Source organism: Emydura macquarii, unplaced genomic scaffold (assembly GCF_026122565.2).
Source record: "Emydura macquarii macquarii isolate MOO-44397 ecotype Brisbane River unplaced genomic scaffold, CSIRO-AGI_Emac_v2 contig_2369, whole genome shotgun sequence".
In the NCBI taxonomy this organism is placed as follows: Eukaryota; Metazoa; Chordata; order Testudines; family Chelidae; genus Emydura; species Emydura macquarii.
The window spans coordinates 79194-100007 of record NW_027132506.1 but is presented as its reverse complement, the minus strand read 5'-3'; the positions used below and the strand labels follow the sequence as shown (position 1 = coordinate 100007).

General features: G+C 42.8%; 1 protein-coding gene across 3 annotated transcripts in view; it reads left to right on the top strand.

The window, feature by feature from the left end:
* Positions 1 to 20814, top strand: part of DCAF1 (DDB1 and CUL4 associated factor 1) — an 82972-nt gene that overhangs the window by 20822 nt on the left and 41336 nt on the right. For all 3 annotated transcript variants that reach the window (XM_067561153.1, XM_067561151.1, XM_067561152.1), the window contains exons 5-16: positions 118 to 231; positions 2979 to 3116; positions 4197 to 4700; positions 7080 to 7181; positions 8703 to 8861; positions 12332 to 12511; positions 13250 to 13459; positions 14738 to 14907; positions 15879 to 16003; positions 17157 to 18420; positions 19420 to 19618; positions 20300 to 20382. In XM_067561153.1, the coding sequence (XP_067417254.1) occupies positions 118 to 231; positions 2979 to 3116; positions 4197 to 4700; positions 7080 to 7181; positions 8703 to 8861; positions 12332 to 12511; positions 13250 to 13459; positions 14738 to 14907; positions 15879 to 16003; positions 17157 to 18420; positions 19420 to 19618; positions 20300 to 20382 (3248 nt within the window). The remainder of the gene's footprint in view (positions 1 to 117; positions 232 to 2978; positions 3117 to 4196; positions 4701 to 7079; positions 7182 to 8702; positions 8862 to 12331; positions 12512 to 13249; positions 13460 to 14737; positions 14908 to 15878; positions 16004 to 17156; positions 18421 to 19419; positions 19619 to 20299; positions 20383 to 20814) is intronic.

Here is a 20814-nt window from a genome sequence, read left to right as displayed (position 1 = left end):
ATCTTCTCCTTTGCTCCCATGTTTTGTGAAGCTGTGGGAGTCACTAAAGATTTCACTGCACTGTTTTGGGTCAGAGGTGAATTTCAGGCCACTCCTTTTCCTGATCTTCTTCCCCAGCTGGTGAATGCTTATGTGATGACAAGCAGAGAACCCCCATTAAATACTGCTGCCTGCCGACTCCTTCTGGACATCATGCCAGGACTGGAAACTGCTGTTGTCTTTCAGGAAAAGGTACCACGTATAGTAAATCTGGTTGTAAGCTTGATGTATTCAACATTCTAGGAGTTCCGATGCTGGTTTTGGAGATATCTGTACAAATGGAAGTTTTAAGTGCTGTTTCTGGCACACTACCTCTATTCAGTTTTATTAATGTTTAATTTTAAAAGGGCACTTTAATATTTGTAATGTTGTTTGGCTAAACCAATCAAACACTCATGCACTTCCCGGCTGCCAATGTGTGGTGAAGGCTGACTTGCATAGTCCTGTATTAGAGGAACGGGAACCAAAAAGTCATCTGTCTTGGGAGCTCTTGCAGCCATAATGTTCTGAATATACCTTCTATGGACATTAACAAGATGCAGCAGTGTGCTAGCAATCATCTTGTTAAGAATCTCTATATTTTGTAATCTCATTCCTTGGAACTCACACATTATAGTGGGGCAGTAGCACTACTACAGTTAAGATAGTTATGAGTTTACTGTTTAGTGGTCTAAACTTAAATACACGTACTTACTCAGACTGTCTTGAAAATCGCTGTGCCTCCTATCTCCCAACCCTGTTTTTCAAAGGGTATTTGAGGTTGTTAAAGCAAGCAACTCCCGGCATACGTCCCCCTTAAAAAAAAAATTTTTCAAGTGATACCAATATTTTATGGTTCTTGTAACACTTGCACTCACTCAGGGCTTAAACTATGACTGATCCTCCTCAAACTGGTATCACTCATTTAGGCTTGATTTCAGCTAGTGTCTACTCATCCATTACCCCTTTGGAGAAGCAACACTTAAAAAATTCTTTAGGATAAAATTTGGTTCTACAGTGAATCTTGGGCCAGTTTGATAAGCCAGAGAAAGTCCTGTGCACATGTGCTGTGGGACTAGGGCTCTGTTATAAGCCAAAATGTTTGCAGGCAGCCTGATGTAGGAGTAAAGCCTTGTCTACACTTAAAAGGGTTTGTTGGTATAGATGTACCAGAAGAGCTATACCAGCAAAACTCCTGCTCCCTCCCACCCAACTACAACTGGAGACCAGTGAAAAAGCTCAATTTAAACCAGTGCCATGAATGGAATAAGAACTTTTTTGCTGGTATAACTGCAGCTTCACTAGGTTTTTGCTGGGGAGCCATGTCAGTTTCGGGGTGTGCTGCTGCAGTTCTTCAGTGTAGCCATGGATGGGAGATAGCAAGTTAGTTGCACTTCTCTGCCCATTCTGTAAAACTAAGACAATACCAATCTCCCAAGATGGTGAGGGTTAAGTAATTGATGTTTATAAAAGATAGAATAAGTACCAAGTGTGATATTATTTACTATTAAAATTAATTCTCAGTAGTAACTCTAAGCCAGGTTGGAAAGGAAAACCACTACATTTGCTCTCTCTCTATAGGACTGAACTTAATAGGAATTCTTTGGTATCTGTCCTGACAATAGCAAATGTCAGAACTTTGTGCATTTGGTCCATACGAGACTTGTGTTAATAACTAATAATTTCTTCGTAAGTAGGGTACTATTTTTTATCTGAATGTTTTTCAAAGGTACAAAACCCTTCAGTGAATTTAATTTTTTTAATAAAATTTTTCAGACAGATTTTTCTGTAAACTACACTCCATTTTGTTTCTGTAACATTGTATTCTTTGTGTGTTGTTTATTTTTGCCATTATTTGATAATTTTGTTTGTTCCTGGAATAATATGGCCCTCTAGTGGCTGAAATATTTCACATCTCATGGATTTTAAAGATTAATTTAAATGCTCTTAAAACATAACTGAAGAAAATGTGAAAACTAAAATTGAGAACGTGTGTATGAATATTTTACTAAAATAAAAACTAGACAACATTTTAAAAATCTGTTCTACTCAAATCCTGAGAGTAAATAAACTCAGGGTTCTGATTTCTTTGCAACACTATATGACCTTCCGGGCACCTAATTATTATTACTCTATTATTTGTATTGTGGTAGTGGCTAGGGTGGGGGTTCCAATTATGGATCAGAGCCTCATATTGGTAGGTGCTAATGAAACTTTGTGTTCTGCATTGGGGTCAGTGATATTGATTGTATCAGAAGAAAAGCAGGATCTTGCACTGTTACCTTTCACTTTTTAACTGAGGTTTGTCTCGCCTGGTGTGTAAAAGTGGCTCTGATATGTCAGATACTTTGTTCAAACAAAACTGGGGTGACATTCCTACTAAAAAATAGCTTCTCTTTCTTGGGGAAATGGCTAGTACGCTTCCACACTTGTCAGTTACCCCAAATCATTCTGGATTTAGGGCTAGGTTGCGAATTCTTTATTTTCAACTGGTGAGCAGTTGCTTACATAAGTAATTCTGTTGGTTCCAAGGGGATTACTTGTGTGAGTAAAGGGATTCACAATCTGGCCATAAAGAGTAGTGAAATATCTTGTTGAAGCAAAGCACACTGGCCAGATCTTGCTTCATTATATTAGTGTAAATCCAAAGTAACTCCTCTAAGATCAGTGGAATTACTTCAGGTTTACACTGATGTAACTGAGAAGAGGATTAGGCCAGATAGTCGGTGTTAACCTACAGAGCGCTTGTACTTTCTGGGCAATAAGCCAAATGAACACTTAAGTGAATTCTGCACGCATACAAATCCTGATCCAAAACATGTGATGTAAATTGTTGGTTTGTAACATGAATATTGGGGAGTAAGTAGAACTGTGCCTCAACACCGTTGATAGGGGAATGGGGAGGGGCCAGGAGGAAAATTTAGTATGTCATTCTGAATGGTTTTTTTGTTTTACTTTAGGAAGGCATAGTTGAAAATCTTTTTAAATGGGCACGAGAGGCAGATCAACCATTGAGAACGTATGCAACTGGGTTGCTAGGAGGTGCTATGGAAAACCAAGATATTGCTGCCAACTACAGGGATGAGAACTCGCAACTGGTAATGTCCACATAAGATGCTTTTCTTTTTGGGAGGAGGGCATAAACTATAAAACATTTTTTGTTTGCTGGGGCTGCTGACATTTATAAAACACTATTTTATGCACTCTTCAGTGGCTCTAATAGCAAAACTGCAGCGGTAAACGCCTTTTATTTCATTCCCCTCCTCCCCAAAGGCATGTTTTGGATGGCCTATTTTGTGACCCAATTTCTTGTGTCCTATGGGTGGCATTTTCAAAAGTGCCTATGGGAACTAATAACACAAGTACCATTGACTGTCAATGGGAGTTGTGCTCTTAGTCCTCTTAAGGGCTTTTGAACACTCCACTCAAAGTCCGTAGCTATCACATGCTATGGCTCACATAGAGGGTACATGCTTTAAAATGAAAGGCAGAAGAACAAAGAAACAACTTAACGTGAAATAAATTTTTTTTTATATGAAGCCTCTTATCACTTTAGTTTTGTGATGCCTTATGTAAGTCATCAACACATAAGTGGCATACATTTAGAACAGTATGGGACAGGTGAAATTAGCTCTTGAATATGATGCATCAATGTATGAGCAGGATTAAATTTCATTCTTGCATAACTGAGGTGAAACTGGGGCTTGTGGGTTTTTTAGAACTTCAGTCAAGTAACTACTGCTGCGCTTGCCACAGACTGAGGCGGTCGAGAAACTGCACAGGGGATGCAAGTGATCCTTCTAGCATATGTATTCTGGATATAGCATGTCTGCTCTTAATTGGAACTACCAGGCCACACCTCTTTGTCAGCCATAAGGATGTTGGGTATTTTTGGCCTTATTCATACAGAAAACCATTATGGCTAGAAGTACCTTCCCTTTTGCTTCATTAGAATTCCTCAGGTTTCAATGTTGAAGGCAGATTATTTTTGGCCCAATGCAGACCACAGTATGCATGATGCCTTATGCTAAAGAGGTGGATGTATGGTAACAGTGTGAAGACTTACAACTCTGGTGGCTTTTTTAATGGCCAATCTTTGGCTGGAGCAGGCTGGATGCACTATTTGGTTGCTGCATAAAGTCAGGGGATGCACTCTGACTTGCTTCTTTGTGTGACAGGTGGCTTTGGTGCTTCGACGGTTACGGGAACTGCAGGGTAATGAAATGACCATGAAACAGGAAAACAAGCGTCCCAGTCCTCGGAAACTGCCTTCGGAGCCTCTGCTGCCTCTGGATGAAGAGGCTGTGGACATGGACTATGGGGAGATGGCAGTAGATGGGCAACAGGAGGAAGTTGCTGGGGACATGGACATCTCCTTTCATCTTGATTCAAGCCACAAGACCAGCAGTCGAGTGAACTCTGCCACAAAGCCTGAGGACATGGGACTTAGGAAAAGCAGATCAGGGAAACAGCATGAAAGAGAGAGCTTCCGAAAGGCCAAGCAAAAACTAGGCTTCTCTTCTGCAGAGCCAGAGCGGATGTTTGTTGAGCTGTCCAACAGCAGCTGGTCAGAGATGTCCCCATGGGTGATTGGCACCAACTATACCCTTTATCCTTTGACTGCTGCCATAGAGCAGAGATTAATTCTGCAGTACCTGACCCCATTAGGAGAATACCAAGAGGTGAGTATATAGGGGAGGGGAGGAAGCAGACTGAGCTTTAATTCTTTTGATGACACTATTGTATGGTTAGGCTTGGCAGGACTTGGTTTTAATGGATAATTGTTGGTGAATGTCAATTTCTGTTGACACACTGAAATCGATTAAAACAAATCACTTTGTGACAGTTGGCATGACTGTAGGGGTCAGCTGTCACCAGCCCTGTGGCAGTGCAGGGGGCTGTCTGCAGCCCTTCTGTTACAGGAATGAGAGAGTATGTTTGTGATAGTGGAGCTACAGAGGGCTTTCTGCGCTGTCTCAGGACCGGTGACACCTGATTTCAGCAGGCACAAGATGTGGGGAGAGGCTGCTATCCTGGTGTGACAGAGCAGAGATCCCTGGCTAAGACTACAAGGAGGAGGATGAGCCCCCAGCACCTTGCTGCTGAATAATTCCTGCCTGAAACAGCTCCCACGCTTCTGGCTAGTGCATGAGTGTGTGGAGCCAGTGACACCCATTCTCTGTAGGCACCAGGTGCGGGGAAGACTGTGATCCTTGCCCAGCAGAGCAGAGACCTCTGGCCAACACTGCAAGGAGGAGTCATCATTGTCTCTGGCCACAGAGGAGGCTACTCTACTTCTGAATGGCTGTCTCTGGGCTAGAGCCATTCAGCAGTGGAGTGGCCTCCCCTGCAACTGACCTCCTTGCAGCCTTGACTAGGGGTCTCTGCTCTACCGTGCCAGGACCCCAGCCTTCCCCATGCCTTGTGCCTGCAGGGATCCAGTGTGTCACCAGCCCTGTGGCCATCAAGGGAGCCCTCTTCAGCCCTGCTGTCATGGCCCCACTTGCTCACGCACCAGGGAAGAGTGTGGGAGCCATCCCTGAGCAGGAATTGTTCAGCAGTGGGATGACCTCCCCCTGCTTGGGGCTCATCCTTATCTTCATAGTCCTGCCTGGGGATCTCTGCTCCACCAGAAGAATGACCGCAGCCCTCAGTCTTGGGCCCCTCAGCTGCATAGGAAGCCCCCGCAGCTCTGCTATCAGCACTGCCCTAACCCAAATTGCAGCCCTACCCCCCACAACTGTAATAATGAAAATAGCTTAAAATTAAAAAATAAAAACCCTTTCAAAATAAAAATTGATAAAAATAAAAAATAAAAATGTTAGATGATCCAAATTAGAAAAAGATCATAATCAAATTCTGCCAAGCCTATGTATGGTATTGGGGGAAAGATCTGAGTGCCACTGTTCTATTCCAGGATGTGTCCTCAGTGTGGCAGAGGTCATGACAGATCCTTAAAGTATAAATTATTTTCAGACTAATTGTTCACGTAAAATATGAGACATAAATGATGAAGGTGAAATGAAGAGGTAGTCTTATCTAATGGTTATAGAACAGGTCACTAGGGAATCAGACCTGCAGGTTCTGTTTCTTTTTCTTAACTCTTACTGATTTGTTGTGTGAGACAGAGTAAGTCTCTTACCTTGAAATATGTTAAGTTTTCTTTTCTGTAAAATGAGGATTAACATCCAAATTTGTAAAGTGCTTTGGAGAGTCTCTGAGGAAAGATGCAATGTATGTTTCAAGTGTTAAAGTAAGTGCCCTGTGTGACCTCTTCAGTAATCCTGGTTTGTGGAAGTTAGCTCCAGTCATGCTGCATAGTTTCTTTTAAAAATTGGAAAAAGGAGCTATATGATATTGTTATATATCTGGCACAATAGCAGGGACCATATCACTTTCACCAAGAAGCCCCAATTTAGCACAAGGCTGCGAAGAGGCTGTATCTTTGCTTAGAAAACTTCCCTTGATTAACTTGGTCTGAGATGGGATCCAGCAACCCAAAACTACTTTATGGCATACTTTACTTGTGTGTGTGCACTCTTTGCTTTTGAGAGAGCCAAAGAAACCACAGGAGTGGAATAATTATCCCCAAATATTGCTGCATGCTGAATGGCGTGCAGTCTGTCGGCAATAATAGGATATAAACATTTGAGTCAATACTCTAAAGCTGTTACACATAGAATTATATGAAGGGTTTTTGGTTTTGTTGCCCTGCTCTTCTGTTTTTTTTTGTTCAGTTGGGTAGTTGTCTTTGCTCAGATGGAAAATGGAACCTATCGCCATGGTGTTCCCTGTGTGGACATGCCATATTCTTACTGAAGGAGTGTCTTGAGATTTCCGTGTGGCAGCTGTCATGCACCTTGCTGCAGTCAGCAGATGTATTACAAGAGGTCTATTAACCTTTATTGCTTCCTATGGATGGAGCTTGGTACCTCTGACCTCTCATAACAGGTATCCTCTAATAGGGGAAAATTGGGGGTTTGGGAAAAGAGTAAAAAATAAAACAGACCTTTAAATGCTATGAAACATTGAACAAATCTCTCAATTCTCACTGTTCTCAGCTGCTGCCCATCTTCATGCAACTTGGATCAAGAGAGCTGATGATGTTTTATATTGACCTGAAACGGACCAACGATGTGCTGCTCACCTTCGAAGCTCTCAAGGTAAATTACTCTAGTAGTGCAAAAAAGTTGTGTGTTGAAATGTGGTGCATTGAACCAGCTATTTGCTCTGCAGGCTCAAAGGCATCTGAGATGAATGCTCATCTCCTTCACTAGATGGGACCTGAACGTCCTGCAGGCTGACCTGGAATTGGAAAGGGAATCAGTTTGAATCAGATGCTTCCTCGCTCTGTAGTGGCTTAAGTACCTCCTGCTTAGAAGCTTTATTGTTGCATCATTGGACTAGTGATGTCCTAAGTAACTTCTTATTTTACGTTAAGTGGTAGATATGGTGGAGAAGTAATAGTTGTTCCACAGTTAAGGTTGTGTTACAGATACCAGTTTTAGCAAGAGTTTTCAACCTTCATTTTCTTAAAAAAACAAACAATAAAAAAAAAACCCCCGAATTTAAATGGCAGAACCTAGTGTATATATAGACTTTGAGTAGTATTTAAATTTTTCATGGTAGTTGGATGAAAAATAAATTGATACAGAGAGAATACTAAAAGTTATTTTAAAAAACCCAGAACAACACACTCGTTTGGTAATTTTTACTGGATTATCTCACTTTTCTTTGTATCCCTTTTGCAAGAAATCTAAAATACTCTGGGCTCTGTCCTTTGTTCGTGTTGTTTTTCCACATATGCTGATTGTGCAAATATCCAGTTAAACACAGATCATGTTTGTCTGTAGAGAATTTTATAACTTTTTAGCTATAAATGAAAATTTGTGTGCTACACCAAACTCACTGAATTTGATGACAAACTTGCTGTGGCATGAATGCCTTTGCTCACATCTGGGGACAAAAAAACACACGAGAGTGAGTCTTACCAAATACTCCTGTAGCCTGTGCTGGGAAAGAGGAGACCAGGAGTTCAAATTTCTACACTCCTCTATTGACTGAGGTCGTGAACCCCAACTTAGAAGGCAGTCAAGGAATGCCTGCACCAAAGCTGTATTTTTAACCCCACCACCCCAATTAAGTAATTAAGGGACAAGAACTACATTTAATGACAGCTAGTGTTGCATCAACACCCCATCCACCCACACCCTTAAAAACAAGGAAATAAGAGGATAGACTTGTGCAATTCTTTCCACCTTCATATTGCCTACCAGGCTATCACTAATGCATCCCAACACTCCATAAAGCTTTCACTTTCATCTCCAACATATGCCACAATCCAGTATGTACTCCACCTTCATGGACTTGTACTTGAACGTAAAACCTTAACAGTAACCTCAGCAGTATTAAGGCAGAATAACTTCTCAAAAGCATGGGATTTTTGATAGATATACCGATCTGTTAATATAATTGATATAAAACCATATGAGGTAATTATAAAGGTGTTGACGTAGGTTAAATTCTACATTCTGCTGCCCATGATGGTGGGGAGAACAGGAAGTAGGGAACCGCATTTCTCTGCTACTTCCCTGCACAAGTAGCAGGGCAGGATCTTTCTCTTGTGTTGGTGAGCACTGAGAGAAGTTTGGTGAATCCCACACTAACCTGCTTTCTTTTCTTAGCATTTGGCATCGTTACTGCTCCACAACAAGTTTGCTACGGAGTTTGTTGCTCATGGAGGAGTGCAGAAGCTGCTAGAGATTCCTCGTCCTTCTATGGCAGCTACAGGGGTCTCCATGTGCTTATATTATCTATCCTACAACCAGGATGCCATGGAGAGGGTAAGAGAGATTCCCTTACTAGGGTTGTAGTGATTCATGGTGGGTTCAAACAGTGAATGAATAGTTCAAAGGTCAAGCTGAAGAGCCAGCTACTGTTTCGAGTCCATGGTCTGTATAGAGGAGGAGTGAAGTGATGGAATATGTACAGTACCACTGATAGGGTGTGTGACTGGCTTTTTTAAATATGGGGGTGTGCATCTGCTTCCAGGGAGTGTAACTGGGGGAATCGCAGAATTAATTCTGCCTTTAGGGCTCTGAGAGGGTGCCCCACTTACAAAAATGAGAACATAAAATCACAGGAAATTTGCCAATCCCTCTTCCCCAATTTTGTTGTCTGTGTTCTGTAGGAGGTCATATGATCATATTGCTTCCTTCTGGCCTTTAAAATCTATGAATTCATGGCTACTGATTTGCTGGGATTGCTTTTCCACGTAAGATTCAAGTTCAGGTGACTGCTGTATTGCATGGTCCAGAGGGAGGCTCCAAAACAAGCAGTGAAACTTCATGAGGCCATTCACACTTCACTGTATATACTGTATATTTCACCTGCTGCAATTCTTCATTGTCAGACTGGGAGGGCACATCTAGTGGGATCCCACTGGGGTCATTATTTTAATTAATGACTTGGATAACAGAGTGGAGAGTGTGTTTATAAAATTTTCTGATGACACCAAGCTGGGAGTGATTGCAAGCACTTTGGAGAATGGGATTAGAATTCAAAATGTGCAAATCAGAGAATTGGTCTGAAATCAACAAGGTGAAATTCAGTAAAAACAACTGCAAAGTGCAATGCTTAGGAAAGAAAAATCAAATGCACAAATAGAAAATGGTTTTAGGCTAGGTAGTACTGCTGAAAAGGATCTGAGGGTTATAGTGCATCACAAATTGAATACAAATCAGCAATGTGATGCAGTTGCAAAAAAGGCTAATATCATTCTGGGGTGCATGCAACATAACAGGAGTGTTGCATGTAAGACAACGGAGGTGATTGTCCCTCTCTGCTTGGCACTGCTGAGCTGGAGTACTTTGTCCAATTCCAGGCACCACACTTTAGGAAAAATGTAGATAAAGTGGAGAGAGTCTAGAGGAGATTAAAAAAAATGATAAAAGCTTTGGACAACCAGATCTGTGAGGAATGGTTTAAAAAAACTGGGCATGTTTAATCTTGAGAAAAGAAGACGAGGAGGCCGGGGAGGGACTTGATAACAGTCTTCAAATATATTAAGGACTACTATAAAAAGGTCAGTGATCAACTGTTCTTCATGTCCACTGAAGATAGGACAAGATGTAATGGGCTTGATCTGCAGCAAGGGAGAGTGCCATTAGATATTAGAAAAAACTTTCTAACTGTAAGGGTAGTTAAGCTCTGGAATAGGCTTCAAAGGCTATGTCTACACTGACGGCTGCAAATTCGTCACTGTTAGGTTGATTTTTTTTCTGGTTTGATTGAGCAGTAGTGAAGACATGCTTAATTGATCTGGAAGTTGATTTAATAAAACCACTGCCCCAAAAAGCATAGTGCTGCCTCGACCGGTGCACATTTCCCATCGGCGCAGCGCAGTGGGGACCGCACACCAGACAGAAGTTTTGAAGTCAACAGGAGTTATGCAAGCTACTCTGCGAAGCTTGCATAACGCCCGTCGACTGCCAGCGAATTTTGCCGGCTTTGTAGACCAGGCCAAAGAAAGGTTGTGGAATTCCCATCAATGGAGGCTTTTAAGAATAGGTTTGACAAACACCTGTCAGGGATGGCCTAGGTTTATCTGCTTCTGCCACAGCATAGTGTGCTAAACTTGTGACCTCTCAAGGTCTCTTCCAGCCCTACAATTCTCTGATTCTGTGACAGCATGGACAGCAACATTGCCTTTTGTTATGCAGGAGGTCAGACACGGTGATCCGAATGGTCCTTTCTGGCCATCAGATCTATGAAGCTATGAACAGAGTAGCTAAGGAGACTTATTTTCCTACCTGAAATTTTGTCTTGTATCGCCACTAGGAAGTTTGTCCTTGTCTCCTCCTGTCAAATTGTTAGCAGATTCTCATAACTTCCCTCCAGTTTTTGTATGTTTTAAAATTGCTTTAAATAGTATGTTATAGAATGGATGCTACAAATGTAGTTTTGTGCAATGACTGCACAGTAACTGAAGTTGTTCCCACTGTAGCTCCTGGAGCAAGGGGCCTTGCTAGTGTTTTTTCTAGGAGACTCTGTGTTCTGGTAGGTACCAAATTGGGGTACTGCTGTGCTGGTTTCAAAAGGGTGTGTGGTTCAGAGACTTGACCAAAGATCATATCCTTCATTTAACACTCTGATTGTGATTACCATCTTTGAGCCCCCTTTAGACAGATTTTGGTGGTACCCTGCATTTAGCTCCACAACACTTTTAGAGTGACTGTAGGCTGAATGTGGTTCCTGGCCGCATCATCTTAATTTATTACGTTCTCTTTTTCAACTAAGGACAGTAGCAACTAAACTCGTAGTTAACATATGAAACTACACTTCTGCCTTTTAATCTCCTTAGTGTCTGGGCCTCCCTGAATTTCTGTTTACTTCTATTCTGTTTGATGCCAACTCCAGTAAGCAAGAAGTGTACAGATTTGTGGTTCTCCTGCATGATGAGCAGTTAACCTGGAGCTAAAGAGGGATTCCTGCCAGTATAGCACAATGAGCACCATTATCCAAAAGTGGTGGGGGATACCAGAATCTCTGGATAACTGGCATCTAACACATCAGTGTCCTCTGACGTGCTAGCCAGTTTCTCCAAATACCTGGCAGGGAGCAGAGGGGGATGGTTCCAGAAAAAACACAGCAGGGGACAGATCAGTTAGATCAAGCTAGCTGGATCTAACTAGAGCATTTCTAGTTATTGACACTCAGGGTCCTCTTGTTTCTGTACACCCCTGCCTACCTAGTAAGGAGAACCTGGCCAACAGGCTTTTCCAATGATCCAAGCCCCACTTTTCTGAAGCTCCTAGTTTGTATTGAAGTGTAAGCTCTTCAGGTCAAAGAACATTTCTATTTGTTTGAGCTGCCTAACAGTTTTCTGTGCTTGATTAAATATAAATAATAATCTGAAACAAGGTCATATTGTCTGACCTTAGCAGACTAATGGGCTTTTGGATTTTTTTTTAAAAAGAAATATGGTGTATGACTAAAGATTACAGGTTAATAAAACAGTTTGTTAAAATCCCACTTTCTATCCAGAGAGGTGGGACCATAGTGCAGTCAGCCACTATGGGCTATATTGGGCGAAGTCTTTGGAGCCACACTCATGCTTTTGAGCCATGTCCTTAGGTCCAGAATTCAGGGGTTGTGCTCATTGCTGCTCATGATAAAATCATCTGAATTAGAAACTACTTCACTTCTTATGTAGCAACTGATGGCTGCTCTGAGTGTAAGCACCTATGCAACATGTCTATTCCCATAGTAAGAGGGAGATGAGAGGTCTGTTATTACATCTTTTGCTTTGTAGGTGTGCATGCATCCCCATAATGTGCTGTCGGATGTTGTGAACTACACCCTATGGTTGATGGAGTGCTCCCATGCCTCGGGCTGTTGCCATGCTACCATGTTCTTCTCCATTTGCTTCTCCTTCCGTGCTGTCCTGGAGCTCTTCGACAGGCATGATGGCCTCCGTCGCCTGGTTAACTTGGTAATGATTACAGACTCCTTTTGTGTTCTGAGACATCGCTTTAGTGTCAGGTTTTAGAGATCTTACCTTTATAGCTGTAAAGAGCTCCCTTTCCTCCAACCCTCTCTTCCCATTGGAATGGCTGGAGGTGAGGTGTGGAGCTTCTGCATGATAGACATGAGGAGTCTCCCTCCCATTCTGGGGGCATTTTTATGTCCCTCTCACACTCAAAGATCCTACGATTATTGTCCTTAAGGCTGAGGACTAGGTAACGCTTCCAAAACAGCCCCGTAGCGCTGCTGCTTGGTGGGCAATGGTTGCTTGTAACTTTGGCTTAGTTCTCAGACCTTTCACCTCATGAGTGATCCCGTTCCACCAGCATGTGTTCTAATCCTCATGTGATTGCTGTAGAAACACCTTCTCCAGGTCTGCACTGATGTGGCTTTTAGATTTGCCTTTGGTTTTATGCGTAATGGGGGAGAGGGAACTACTCTTCCCGGAGAATATTGCTATTCATCCAGTCACATCTCTATCTCTGCAAAAAGAGGCTTCCATTTAATAGCTGAAATAGAACACAAATCTACAGTTTCAGCTGTGATATTTGATATCCATCCTGATAGTGAGGTTAGCTCTATAGGGTAAGTTTTCATACAAATGCAATTGGCAGTTGTAGGCATCTTAGTCCTGAAGAATGAGCCTAGATGAAAAGATTACCTGCACGTGAAAAGATGCTTCCCATTTCTTGACTTGTTTGTGTAGATCAGCACCTTGGAGATCTTAAACCTGGAAGACCAGGGAGCCCTCCTTAGTGACGATGAGATTTTTGCCAGTCGCCAAACTGGGAAGCATACTTGCATGGCCCTGCGCCGGTACTTTGAAGCTCATCTTGCCATCAAACTTGAACAGGTGAAACAGTCGCTGCAGCGCACTGAAGGTGGCATTCTGGTCCATCCGCAGCCACCGTATAAGGTGAGCAGTATGTGCAGGATTTTGATGCTGCTTTGTGTGTGATGTTTTCACATTGTCTCAGACGTGGAAATGAAATGATGTCTTCTGAAGTCAGTGAAATCCCTACAGACCAACAGACTGGGTTTTTTCCTGGTGAAGTGTCATGGCAATAGAAAAATAGCTGTAGCAAAGTTTCAGAAGATCCATTTAATTGGGAGCTGCCACTTCTTTCGCATATCACTAGTGCCAAAGAGTTAAGCTAAGAGTGTCTAAAGCAGAACTTTTTCATCACATATCTATTTCCTTCTCATATTTTTCATCTCGGAAAGGGCATGATCAGGGAAGTTTTTATGATACTGGAGAGAATTTGGGTCAGATTGTGAGATTCTGCTCTGACAACAGAGGGAACAGTCCTCCCTGTGTGCCCAAGGAGGAGAACAGTCTTTAGAAATAAGCTAAGAAATCCCTGTATTATCTTTTGTTCCTATTTTTTTTCGATTTAATCTTAAATTGTAAATCCATTAACCATTCATCCTAAGGGCGCAAATTCAATAAATTTATTGTTTTTGTTCTGGTATCATGCTGGGTTTTTAGATGAGAGCTGAAAAGACATAACTTCAGCTTCTGTAGAGTGGCAAAAATTTAAAATGAAAGTTTCATTCATAAAAACAAAGGCATTAAAAATGCAGGAATTTTATGTTAAAGTAATTGTTTTTATGTTGTAAAAACACGTTTATTGAAGTATATGAAAGATGAAGTGACAAAAGTTGAGAAAAAAGCCTGTTCAGGTTTTTTCTATTTTAAATTATTGTTATGGTTTGAATTTAGGAACTGTAACTCCATTTTACTGCAGCTTTTTTTGAGTTTGAATCATATTAGTGTAAAATTTTTACTGAACACGTTCTAAACTGTTTAGTAGTTACTGTATATTAGCTCCATGAGGCCAGAACTTTAATTTGGTACAACCTCTTTCTTAGATTTTCTCAAACTCACTTATCATTCATTGCTAGGTCTAACAGAAAACCTTGAAGGATGTTATTTTACTAATTTCTCTAGCTTCTCTTGTAGTGGCAGCTACAGTAGATGCTATAGTTCGAGAATAAAGCACAAAACAAAAGCAAGTGAATCACGTATGAAATCATATTTATTTTAGCTGTGTGGTGTCTCAGTGGCCACTGGACTTGGATACTAATGCCACTGTCAAAGGGAGTGATTTCCTAAGAATATAGGGTCTGACTGCACCTAAACATAAAATCTTTGTGATAGCTCTTTAATTTACCCTGCATCCTCTCCCTACAGGCCTGTTCCTACACTCATGAGCAGATTGTGGAGATGATGGAGTTTCTGATAGAGTATGGTCCAGCCCAGCTCTACTGGGAGCCAGCAGAAGTCTTTCTCAAATTGTCTTGTGTGCAACTCATGCTCCAGCTTATCTCCATAGCATGCAACTGGAAGACATACTATGCCAGGTGAGACCGTAGCTACTATACTGTACTGTTGCATTTCCCAAACTGCTGGTTGTAACTCTGCAATGGGGCAGTGAATACTTTAATATAAAAAGGGGGAAATTTCCTATTTAAATAGAACCTCAGCATTAATTAAGGACAGACATACACAGTGTCTTGTGATCTGCAGGGAGCTTGTGCTATAGTCATGTAGTTAGTATGTATGAACGAAGGAGTACCGTTGACAGCGAATCACACTGGAAACATGATGATGTGAATGCCATAAGGGCTCTGCAGAGCCAGAATACTCTAGTCTCCAGAATCACTGGTAAAATAGAAACGGAGTAGATTTCGAACCACAGTCTTAAGCCACTGCATTTCCCATCCACCCCAAAGTTTGTTTACTTTTCATTATGCTTGCTTAGTATCAAAAAACAATAACCACAACATAGTTGGAGACTAGAAAACATAATGTTTCATAACGCAGGGAGAGGGGGAAAAGCCAACTATTGAGACTGCCCTGCAGAGGGCAAATCTCCGTTAGCTGTGTCAGGGAGGGATACTCTTCATCTCCCTCTGTTGACTTTGCTGAATTTCGCCAGGTGTTTTGAAATATGACCCCATTCAGAGGTTATGAGTATCTGGCCAGTAAGAAAGAGGGTGTTGAGAGTTGTTGCTTTACAGTACTATGCTTAGGCTGGTGACCTCAGAGGAAATTCTGTAGAGTGACCAAACTTAGAACTAACTTAGCAGATGTCACTCCTAAAGGCCTCTCTGCTGTTTTTGATGATAGGCTCTCTACAGCGGCATGCTGCCAGAGCAAAGCTATTTTCTGGTAAGTTCCTGAGACTGCTCATCCCCCAGACCTTATCCTACATTGCAGTATCCAATCTATGGCCGAAGAGAGAAGAATTTGCAGGGGAGTGCTATAGTTGACGTGTTATAAATGCTGTATCCTAGCATTTCTAATTATTTCTTTCACTGTACTCTTCCAGGAATGACACAGTACGCTATGCTTTGGACGTTCTGGCTATCCTTACTGTGGTTCCTAAAATCCAGTTGCAGCTGGCAGAGCCTGTGGATGTGTTGGATGAAGCAGGCTCTACAGTCTCCACTGTGGGTAAGTTGAGCTTGGCCTTTAGGGTTTAAGCGCTTTAATAATCATATCTTTAGTTTAAGTGGTACTTAGGTGACTTGTTTTATGCCCACAGTAAGAGGGAGGGCTACAATCCATTCATAGTCACTGCTCTTGATGCAGATAAAGAACAGGAGACTGCAATATAATACTTAGATTGTAAACACCTTGAGGGCACGGCCTTTATCTCCTCCTTGTCCTGAAGAATCCCGAGCATAGTGTCAGTGCTCAGCAAATGATGCTGGCAAATCCACATGTCCGCTGGGACTGTGAGGGTCACTCAGCTTCCTGGATTCTTAAAAGTGTCCTCATGGGATATTGCATTGGAGTGGTTTGGAAGTGGCTCGGAGGAGAGTGATTACTGTTAAATAATTAAACAGCTGATGAGTGTGCTCCTTTTTGGTTTAGTCTCTTTGATCAGTTATGCCATACACTCACAGCTTGTAAAGGAATGAACTCTGACTGATTGCTGGGCTCTAAATGTTAGAAAGATGGGGCCTGGCATGTTATGGGGGAAGAGCATTTGGTGTAGCTGTGAGAGAATCTCTCATGTGTGAGCACCATCTCTGGACAGCACACAGGTCCTTCCTTGACTGAGGGTTGGATTTGAAGAACAATTAAAGTAATAGATGTTTTTTGACCAAAAAAACAACTGGCTCCAGACTTTTTTCTTTGAGTCATTCTGGAGGTTGTGTTAAGTTTTTTGTCCTTTTGTATAAAAAGTTACCCTCCCCTCCCTTCCGCTTTTGTTAACCGTACGTTATAGATAACTGCTTTCTGTGATGTCAACCCCAGAGGCATTCCGGTGTCAATCCCCATCTTGCAGCTGCAGTCTGGTGAGCTGCCTGGCCTTAGGCAGACCTGGACCATGCCTGATCACCTTCTGAAAGAGACCATGTTTGACCCACCACTGAGTATTGCTGTGGTCTGATCCACAGAGTAGTATCAGTGGGTGGTATTAGTAAAGGGGATTATCTAGCCTGGGGAGATGGAGGAACAGCTGTGGTGGTCCGAGAGAATGAGGTGACTGCAGAAGGCCCCAGATGGAGAGTTGAGCAGTGTCTCATACTCTGATTTGTAGAACAGTGTGTAATGCTGAAATAGGCTAACATGGTAACAGAAGTATTTCTCTCATTAGGTATCAGCATCATCCTGGGAGTAGCTGAGGGTGAATTCTTCATCCATGATGCAGAGATCCAGAAGTCAGCCCTTCAGATCATCATCAACTGTGTGTGTGGCCCAGATAATCGGATCTCCAGTATCGGCAAATTCATCTCTGGGACCCCCCGACGAAAGCTCCCCCAGGCACCCAAAAGCAGTGAGCACACGCTGGCCAAGATGTGGAATGTGGTGCAGTCCAACAATGGCATCAAAGTGCTGCTCTCATTGCTGTCTATAAAGATGCCAATTACAGATGCAGACCAGATCCGAGCGCTAGCCTGTAAGGCCTTGGTGGGATTGTCCCGCAGCAGTACTGTCCGGCAGATCATCAGCAAGCTACCCCTCTTCAGCAGCTGTCAGATCCAGCAACTGATGAAGGAGCCTGTGCTCCAGGACAAACGCAGTGACCATGTAAAATTCTGCAAGTATGCTGCTGAGCTGATAGAGCGCGTCTCAGGAAAGCCATTGCTGATTGGTACAGATGTCTCCCTGGCTCGGTTGCAGAAAGCAGATGTGGTGGCCCAGTCAAGGATCTCATTTCCTGAAAAGGAGCTGCTGCTTTTGATTCGGAACCATCTCATCTCTAAGGGGCTAGGAGAAACTGCTACTGTCCTCACTAAAGAGGCAGATCTACCCATGACGGCAGCATCTCACTCCTCTGCCTTCACCCCTGTTGCTGCTGCTGCTGCCTCTCCTGTGGCTCTGCCTCGCACACCTCGTATAGCTAATGGTATCTCAGCCCGACTGAGTAGCCATGCTTCTGTAGGTTCTACTGCCACCTCTGTCCATGCTCAACCAAGGCCCTCTGTATCCCAGTGTCCACTTGCCCTTCCAGGTCCTTCTTATGCGAGCAACTCCCCTTTGATTGGCAGGATTAGCTTTATCAGAGAGAGGCCGCCACCCTGCAATGGCAGGAAAATCAGAGTGCTGAGACAAAAATCGGACCACGGCGCCTACAGCCAGAGCCCGGCCATCAAAAAGCAGCTGGACAGACACCTCCCTTCCCCACCCACGCTGGACAGTATAATTACAGAGTACCTTAGAGAGCAGCATGCCCGCTGCAAGAACCCTGTTGCCACCTGCCCCCCTTTCTCTCTCTTTACTCCCCACCAGTGCCCTGAGCCAAAACAGAGGCGCCAGGCGCCAACTAACTTTACCTCGCGACTGACCCGTAGGGCAGCTTTTCCGAAGTATGGAGGGGTGGACGGTGGATGCTTTGATAGACACCTTATATTCAGCAGGTAAGGAAGAAAGGAATGTTTCTCAAATCCTCTTGTGGTCGTGTCTGTGCCAAAAGGCCTTACCTGTCGCAAAGGTGGATTCAGGCCCCAGAATCCTCATTCCTTGGACAGATAAAAACATTTCAATACTCGTGTGACAGTTGGGAGAACTTTACAAATCCAATTTTAGAAGCCGTTCTGTTTCTCTTTGATATTTATTAGCACTTAATATAGCACCTTCAAGCTTCAGAGTGTAGTAGAGACACTAACTAATGAAGCCTCATGACCTCAACTCCCGCCCCGGGAGGTAAGTATTGTAATCCCAACTTTACAGGTGAGGCAATTGAGGGGAGAGGCTGAGCTACTGAAGGCCCTAGGTCATCTGTCAGATCCAGGGCTACTGACGAATGAATACAGGATCTCTATTTTGTTCTTGCAGCCTATCCCCCATCTCCTTTTCCTCACAGCCACCAATAGTGCTGTCCTACCTACACAGAAGTCTATGATTTCTTCAGGTGTGGAATAAACAGGAGGAGCTGATAACTGTGTAAAATGATCGTATGTTGATGCACGCGGTAAAATCACACCACCACTTTCAAAAATTGAATATCCTGCCACACCTCTTGACTTATGTACCTGCTCTCCTTGTTTTGCTTTTCATGCTTCTTTCATGAGATCTTAGCCACCTGCCCAGGTTTTTCCATGTGATCATGCCACAGATTTCCCACCAGTCGGCCTAGGAAGGTATTGAAACCAGATTTTACATCTGGTATAGGATGTTATGACACAAGGATTTCATCTTGCAGGACACACATCCTGAGATGTTGCAAACCTCAGTGTCAACTGTTTTCTTCACACACTGCTGGTGTCATTCTCTCTAATCTTCCCCTAAAAGAAAGCTGAAGTAATAACTGTAGGTACCTAAGCTTTCAAACGCAGGTTTTAAGATCATCCCATGCTTATTCATTGCTACTTTTCTTTTCTCCTTTTTGGTCACTTTTACGCTCGTTTCTTCTCCAGGTTTCGTCCAATTTCTGTATTCCGGGAAGCAAATGAGGATGAAAGTGGCTTTACCTGCTGTGCGTTCTCTGCACGGGAGCGATTCCTAATGCTGGGCACTTGCACTGGGCAGCTGAAGCTCTACAATGTTTTCAGTGGGCAGGAGGAGGCCAGCTACAACTGCCATAACTCTGCCATCACGCACCTTGAGCCATCCAGGGTAAGGAGTCAAACACCTCGTCTGAACATTATGGTTTCCTGTGGTTTTAAACCTTGTCATGTTTTTGCCCCATTTGGATTACATGGACCCAAAGCACATCTACTGGCTAGCATGTAGCACAGCCTGCTAGCAGTGGCTAGCAGAACATCAGTGGAACAGTTTTTGCTCTCCTCTCTTAGGATTCTAGAAATCCTTCCTTTTCCTAATAGATAGCACAAAAGGGATGCAGTAACTTTGTGCCTGCATAGATAGTGTGTTTTTGTAAGGGGAATGAAGAGGGCCATTGAAGTGGTTCTGTCTATGTATAGAAGAAACACAAGGTGCTGTAACAAAGAACTCCCCCTTAGAGAGGAAGAAACCTGATATGCAAGAATCTAGGAAGAAATTTAAAAAAATTGATAAGTAGAGTTCTCTTCTCCACTCACAGGGCAATGGATCTGAGGCAAGGATTAACCCCTTCTCATCTGCGGCCATCATAATGCATAGCTCATTTAGATGTCCATAATATTTTGTGGAATATTGGATATGTTTCTTTACCACCTGGTCACCATTCCTGAGTAGTGCAATGAGGAAGAATCTTTTGAGCCCTCCTAAACCGCTACTTTACATGCAATAAAATACACCTGTGTACTAACTCCACTTTGTCTCACTCTGCCATTTTCTCACACCATCAAACTGCAGGATGGATCTTTACTGCTAACATCTGCTACGTGGAGCCAACCACTGTCTGCACTGTGGGGGATGAAATCTGTCTTTGACATGAAGTAGGTACTCTGCTAGTCTGAAATGCACAAATTTAAAGAAGAAGCTTTAATTGTACCCCAAAACCCCTGGAATAGGCAAACTGCAAAAATGCATTCACATACTTGGCAGTTAAAGGCTGCTGTATTCTAGGAAACCTATTCCAGCCAAAGGTGGGGGTTTAGGGCAGTAGGGAAAATCCCACCATACTCCATATGCTCTGCAACATTAACACTTTTCTTTTTTATAAAAGGAGAAAATATTTAGAGATGGACATGTACATTTATACAAAACATGACTTTCTTGAGAGAGCATTTTGTACTCAAAAGGCCAAATTAAGAGACATTTCAGCTCCTGGTTTCTTAGTAGAGTTGTTGATGTGCATCTGGAAAGCAAGCTTCTGGACAGTTTCAGCTATAGGGATAAGGGAAAAGGAATCTTACCGATCCCGTAGA